Source organism: Montipora foliosa, chromosome 1, assembly GCF_036669935.1.
Source record: "Montipora foliosa isolate CH-2021 chromosome 1, ASM3666993v2, whole genome shotgun sequence".
Taxonomy (NCBI): Eukaryota; Metazoa; Cnidaria; class Anthozoa; order Scleractinia; family Acroporidae; genus Montipora; species Montipora foliosa.
In genome coordinates, this window is record NC_090869.1 from 67,092,569 (window position 1) to 67,100,068 (window position 7,500).

Here is a 7,500-nt window from a genome sequence, read left to right on the forward strand (position 1 = left end):
TTACTGTCCCATACACATGAGCAAATATACATACATTACTGCTCAAAAGTTACCACCCTAGAGACAATATTTACGCCGCATGCTACAGGAATTACATCATGTACTATAGGAATCACGTCAAGGCTTTATACAGTTGTGTATGTACAGTGATCTGTATGGGGCTGGACAATCTGCGAGCAAGCAAGCCATCCAATCCATGCAAATTTCCCTTTTCTGTCTAAGCACCCATTTCAAATAGCGCAGATAAACAGTTAGCTTTCAATGACTGTGTGACTCGCATGTTGTGGCTCGCATGACTAGCAGCCATGACTCGCATGGCTCGCACATTGTCCTAACTCAATCTGTATTAATTATTGCCAAAATAGTCAATTATCCACATCAGGATAACTTTTTGAGCTGGTTTAAGGACGGTGCCTACTACTGTTATTGCGCATACGTTCTGCGCATCTCCAGGTACTCGGATTTCCTATCGGTGATGCTTACTAATACAGGGACATTTTTGCGCGGTTTGAAACTATCCGGAGAAAGTGGATCTTAGTAAGTACTCTTGGTATTCAAAAAGAAAATTGGGGCTAACCATGAATTTTTCAGAGATAATTACGCTTCAATTTGCGAAAGAATGCCATACATTGCTTTGTATTTTAAAGCTTTTTACAAATATTATTCATGAATTATCTTTGAAAAATGCGTGGTTACCCCTAACTTTCTTTTTGGATTTCAATAACACTTGTTAAGATCTACAGTTCCTGCACAATCATAAACCGGGGCAAAAATTTCTTTAATTAGTAGGCACCGTCCTTAAATTACGAGAACTGAACTGATTTTTGTGATTTTTGAACCATTGACTGAACCAGTCATTTTTCTCCAACTTTACAGATCCAAGTTTTGCCTCTGCAGTAATTGTCCTTGTCTGTTCTTGCTCATCCTGTTTTGGGTTGAATTGAGCTGTCAAAACAATAAAGTTTTCTCCGGCATCTTCCTCAGTTTTTACCAAGTTTAAACTGGGATCAATGTTAATGCTTTTGGACTTTACTTTAAGCTTAGAAGAAACTGATTCCTCCAATGTCTTGACACTTACATTTCCTGTGAGAAAGACAGAAACATGTAAAAAATAGAAAATAAAAGTGACATTTTGGGGTTATCCTGACTCCATCATCAAGGTCAACACAGAAATAAATTTAATAATAAATTTATATAATTATTATTATTATTATGCTAGAGTTCAAATGATCACCTAAATTAAAAATACAAATTTAAAGGAACAGTTTCATGGTTTTGCGCATGTCCAAGCTTTGGCACGCGCATTTGTAAATTTTACGGTTTCTCACTGAACCAGATGATGTTCATAAATCACAGAGAGTACTAAAGCAAATACACTGAATGACCAAGGCCCAAATTTGGTGGAAGATACTGCAGGCTTACACAGAAAATATCAAATTTTGTTTTCACCCTGAATTTATTGTATGAGTCAAACATTTTTATTCCACTTCTATGGCATTGTTTCCGCTTACTGCATAAATGCTTTTAATTGATTCAATAACATGACAGTTTGCCCACGCGCAGAGACGTGAAACTCTCCGTTTAAATAACAAGAAAAGTGGTGCAGCTATGTACAGTAGAACTTTACAAATCACTTTTGAAAAAAATTGAATCAGATTGAATGTTGAATAACAAGATACCAGGTGTTAATAATAACTTATAGAACATCAAGAGGCCATTAATCACCTTCAAAAATATTTATCAAAACTTTGTTTTAGTGACTTTTCCTCTGAAGCTAACAGAGTCCACCCCATCAGTCACATAAATAATACAAGTATTCCTGTTTTTTTCTGTAACATTACACTACAACAACCATGTAATGCTGAGACAAAATTGCAAGAGGAGTGGGCTTTCAACCATTTGTTTCTATGTTGAACCTGTGCTTCATATCCAGACCTTTCAAGTCTGTAGCATATACCGTAATAATAAATAAATAAATAACAGTTTTAAATTAGTCTGCAGTATGAAGTTAGGAATCAGCTTAAAACACCAAAAAACTGTGGCAATCTGTATAATTTCAAATCAAAGCAGGTGTGGTATTTAGGATTATTCAACAATTCGTTGTGCCTGAAGAATTATGTGAACCTAGCTAGCATAGATGGACTTCAAAATCATGATATACAACCAGGTATTCAATCAATCATCATCATCACACCATATATCGCCTGAGATTTCAACTTACAAACAGGTAGGGTAATAAGAGTGAGAAGACCAAATATTGGGTCCATGACAAAGACACAGAAGGCTTGCTTCCTTTGACAGACATCCCTGTACTTGGAGATGGGTGTATCAGAAGCAAGGAGATTGAGCAGAAAGACAAATATCACAATCTACTGTAGCTTTGGAACTAGGAAGGTCTTGAAGGTGAAAGTAAAAGATGTACCTGTTGTCATTGATGCTCTAGTTGTGGCAATAAGTTGAGCCACTGGCTTGAGTTTTTGAAGGCAGACATTCAAGTCAGCTTGGTACTAAAGGAGGAAGGGCACACATCTAGAGAGAGTTTCTGGATGTCACATCTAACGTTTCTGGCAGTAACCTGATCAAAGGACATTCGACTGAGACAAGGCCAATGACTAACATAGTGAACGGATTTAATGATGACGATGATAATGATAAAATGACAAATTGAAACCAATTCCTGTTACGTTTTATATCTTTCCTGATACGATTTTGGAAGAAAATGAAATTGTCCATTTCTCCCTCTGATTTCCAGTTATTGCTCTTATTGAGAACTTTATGCCTCTGATTTGAAATAAAAAAAATCCTAAAGACACATGCAAAAGTCTTTCATAATTACCTTCCTTTGACTTTAGCATCACATCATCATGATACGACAAGTTAACATTGACATTTCCAGTTGTGGTTACTGCCTTTAGTTTTCCAGAAGCAGAAACAACTGAAATGTCTCCCCTATCAACATCAATTTCAGTCGAACCTGAAAATGGAAGCCAGGAAACCTTATTCAGCTTAATATACATTTTATTCTCTTCTGAGACGCAACAAGGAAATGGTTTGCACAATGAAGGCGTAGTGGTTCACACACCAGATTTCGAGCGAGGGGTTGCTGGTTTGAGGCCTAGCAGTGTCATCTGTTACTTCTTTAGACAAGAAACTTTGCTCTGCTCTGTCTCTCTTCAACCACATGAACAAATACTGTATTTACCCATGTATACGTTGACCTTTTATGACCTCTAAATAAGGTCCAAAAATCGCCCTCAACTTATCAATGGGTCAAAAATTTAGAGCCAAGTTCCAGCAAAATAATTTATACAAATTATTATCACTTTGCATAATACAGTCATGTATTATCATCTTGGGTGCAACGAACGAGGTGGAAAAGGTTGGCTTTTCTTTTGGCGACAAGAGATTTAAAATGTGAGCAATTCCAGTCAAAATGAAAAAGGATTTTGTCCAACTCTAAATGCTGAAGGCACAATTGTGCCGGTTATCAAAGGTGGAAAGCTCAAACAGGCATCTCTGTTTCTTTAAAGGCACGATCGTTCGACTGCTTAGTAACCTGGCACAATATCTTGTGTTCATATGCAAGTGTCACTCACGTTGAATGAAGGCAATTTATGGTTGGTAATGATTGTTTTCATGTTTACACACCTGCCTGATTAAAATGCTTTTGCAAGCAAACTTTGTTGTGTTTGGTTTATGAGTTTTTTGTTTTGTTTGTCATGTGAGATAACCAAGGACCACTTTGAAACCTTGCATGTTTCGCATAGTTTTCAAGTCATTTTCAAAGATTCTCCAGCTTCTGTGATGTTGTGCTTATCCTCTAAAGCTCTCCTATACCTGAACAACGAAAAACGTTATTTTGAGATTTACATGTTCAATTTTATGAGAGCTTTTTCCAAACTCAAGGACAAAATGCTTGCATGTACAACAATTGCTGAACCACTGAACTATTAAGTGCTTCAGGCTGTGATTTTTCGTGTAGCCACAGTTCCTGAAATTACATCTAAGAAATACAAGATAGGTATCCTTTGAACAATTTTAACAAAGATATTAACAAAAGTGAGAAAATGGCATTTTTTACCATCAAAAATGGGGGCCAACTTATACATGGGTAAATACAGTAGGTGACTACCACATACTGCTGGGGGTAACCCCACAATGGACCAGCATGTCATCCAGGAGGAGGGGGGGGGGGGGGTGGGAGGGTAACAATACTCTTGTCCACTTAATGCTACAAAATTGAGATAAGATGCAAACTGTTGGTTGCTATCCTTGTTAATTTGGTAACACAGTACTATACTTACCACTTTTGATCATAATTTACACAATTATGAAAATTATTAAAGTAACAAACAACTGCGTCTCTAAGTGGAGGTTGGGTACCCGAGACATCCTGGAGCTTCCACTATTATGCTCCTACTAATCACCATAGGGATAAATAAGCTTACAATCCAAAGCACAAGGAGTCCAACCTATGCGTAAAATAAAAAATAAAACGACTGGCAACAACTGACTACAGCCACTCCTTTTAACTCTGTTAAATAACATTTAAACTCATTTATTGTGACAATGTGTTTGTCATTTTTGTTCATTACATTGATGCTTTAATGGTTATCACTTGCCATGGATATCTCCAAGTTTGACTTGTCCTCCTTTTGATGCCAATTCTGCCCTCACAAGATACATGGCCCCAACATCAATACCACCATCATCTGAATACAAGCAAAATTTTGTGCCTTGCAGTTTTTTCACCAAAATCCTTCCTTCCTGTTTTGTGCCAAGAATTCCAGACCAAAACAAGAGAGAGTCACTTTTTAAGTCACCTCCTTCAGTTTCTGCAATCAAACGTGATCCCTTAAGATTTTTCAATTCACAGGAACCTTGATCTGTTATTATTTCATACTGTTTCCCTTCAAGGCCAGAGACACACACATTGGCTTCATCCTTGGCTTCAATTTCTACACTGTAATGAACTGGAACCTGGAAATGCAAGCTAATGTCTTCTGAAGGGTACTGGAATTTCTGTGGCCTGGAACATGACACCTAAAATGACCAGAAGTGAAAGGCACTTGGGTACCAATAGGTAATTTAAAATAAGGTTATTTTGAAAACTATTAGTAGCAAACCATTCAAAGGGCACCATTATATATGTCTGTTGACAGTCTGTATTTAAGAAAATGTAGTGTGTATGGTAATTTCCCAAGAAAACATTCCTTAAAAACATTCCAGTATCTCCTGATGTCTTAGCTGATCTCTGTTGTCTGAGTAATATACTACTACTATAGGCTGAATCATTTTATCACGTAAAATGTACTGTTAATACATAACGTAGACTGCAAGACAATGGTTGGAAGCAAAAATGATATGGAATGCAACTGGAATATTTGGAATCCCATTTTAAAGATGGTCCACTTTGACATTTTGGACTAACGGTACAGAAAGTTGCCTTTCCTCTAATTTGTTGATGCTCGCAAAATGCCCAAATGAATCTCTCTGATTGGCTCAAAACTTGTGCAAAATAATATTGGCTTGGATTGGGTTTGCACAACTGATAAATCCTGTAGAATTCCTGAAATTTCAAACCATGATTGTTGTAGAATAGAAAGCATCCAAGGACAACAGCGGCACTTTTCATTCCCATGATGATTCCAACAGATTACATACCTGTAATCTGTTTGAATCATCATGACGATAAACTATTCTTTTCTGTGGAATTACTGATTGATTGAGTTTACTATTAAATTTCGCTACATGTTCATAACATAGCCCCCTTAATTCTGTTCTTCTTTTATTTAAGATCCAAGTGCCAACAACCCCCCCCCCCTCAGATAAAGGGGAAAGATCAAAGAAAGTGGGTGTACCCCTTAGAAATTACCCCTACTTACCCCCCTTTCCCCCTGGATTTCCAAGCCCCTCAATAGGGGGGTGTGCATAATAAAAGTGGTGGCGAAAAGGCGGTTTCCATGTGACGTCATTGCTGCCATGCTGGTGGACGAAAACAAAAGATCTCCCATTACCATCTTTTGTTCGTCCACCCCAAATCGTACATTTCCCTATTGTTATTGGTGTCCCTACAGGTTGATTGAAAACATCCTATTGTGTCTGGATTGCTGTACGTGTACGTTGGTCAGGTTGGTGGTCGTCTTAATTCGTGGTCGTCACACCATGAACAGTCATATTGTCAGGACGTAACTTAAGAAACAATTTACCTCCACAAATTCTCTTTCCTGAGTCCAGACCGCCTTCACTTCATAATGTATATCTCGCTGGAAAGCCCGTTTCTCTTCGGCCGACATTTCTTCGTCTGTTTCTGTTTCCAGATAAAGATATCCAGACACGGCTTTTACATCGCCAAACTCGACTGGATCGATGGGTTTTAACTTGACGGAGTAAGGACTCCTAATTATGATTGTCGGAGATCCACAACTAAACGGTGCTGGAATGATGGTATGGTTTATACATTGTGACTTGTGGCGAATTGGTGAACGATATAGCATGGCAGCTGCCCTTTTTAAGCTTGAAAAACAGGTTTTCTTTTTAAACATTTTAAAGTATAACTATAGCAGAATGCACCATCACAAGTTATATAAGACTTAAACTCAACTAAATCATAGTTAATGGACTAACGTTTAACTAAATTTAAAGTTTTGCAGCTCTATATACCACCATATTGTTCAGAATTCTTTTTTTGGTCATGCATTCTAATTTGTAGTTCCCTTATGTATCCTTCACAAGGCTGCTTAACTCTTTCCCAGCCCATTCGCGATATTTCCAATTTTCAAGATGGCGACCACGTTTGATCAAGAGCTAAGAAAGGTATTTTTGAGTAGCATTTTTAGAGGGGTAAATGAAGACCGAAAACCACAGATTTATCTTTGCGCCTTTCATATATCTCCCTTTCCGTTGAAAGCGAGTTTGTCTCTTTTTCCCGCAGGCTTTTCAGGAGCTTCAGGGAAAAGTGATCGAGACAACACAACGAGTTAAGATCGCGGAAAGTCAAATAATGCAGCTTAAAAGGAATATTGCCCATTCCAAACTGACAGACCAAGAATTAGCTTCATTGCCTCCAGAGACAAAAACCTACGAGGCAATAGGAAGAATGTATGTCATCATCTTATTGGTATCTTCGCTTCTGTACTTGCAGTGCTTGGCAGACTTCCCCGGACTTATGGCTGTTTTAGCTTAAGTCATTGATCCCTGGGAGTAAGACTTAACAGATATTACTCTGTCAAACGCCAGACTATTTTACTCGTCAATTGGCAGCTTCCTGTCAATGGGTTAAGTGGCCTCGTCTCACTGAGCGGTCACGCCAAAACGCAGACTGCTGACTGTGCAAAACGTGCAGACCAGTGATTAAATATGGCGTTACCCTCACTATTATTGAGAGCTAACCATAAACAGGCTAACCTGAATGTTATTTAGGCCTAATTCAGGCTAACCGAATTTTCATTTCACAGCCGACCTGCACAGTCTGCAGTCTGTGTTTTTCAGTGTCCCTGT

General features: G+C 38.1%; 2 protein-coding genes across 2 annotated transcripts in view; one reads left to right on the forward strand and one right to left on the reverse strand.

Moving 5' to 3' along the window:
* Positions 1–6,545, reverse strand: part of LOC138005734 (protein FAM185A-like) — a 6,717-nt gene extending 172 nt beyond the window's left edge. Inside the window, exons 1-4 of the mRNA XM_068851921.1 lie at positions 6,210–6,545; positions 4,623–5,043; positions 2,837–2,974; positions 1–1,083 (exon numbers count right to left, since the gene is read on the reverse strand). The exon at positions 1–1,083 is cut by the window's left edge and continues 172 nt beyond it. Coding sequence (XP_068708022.1) covers positions 779–1,083; positions 2,837–2,974; positions 4,623–5,043; positions 6,210–6,545 — 1,200 coding nt within the window. The 3' untranslated portion in view covers positions 1–778. The remainder of the gene's footprint in view (positions 1,084–2,836; positions 2,975–4,622; positions 5,044–6,209) is intronic.
* Positions 6,546–6,691: 146 nt separating this feature from the next.
* The window catches only part of LOC138005744 (prefoldin subunit 1-like), a 5,527-nt gene continuing 4,718 nt past the window's right edge, over positions 6,692–7,500 (forward strand). The window contains exons 1-2 of the mRNA XM_068851930.1: positions 6,692–6,816; positions 6,935–7,101. Coding sequence (XP_068708031.1) covers positions 6,784–6,816; positions 6,935–7,101 — 200 coding nt within the window. The 5' untranslated portion in view covers positions 6,692–6,783. The remainder of the gene's footprint in view (positions 6,817–6,934; positions 7,102–7,500) is intronic.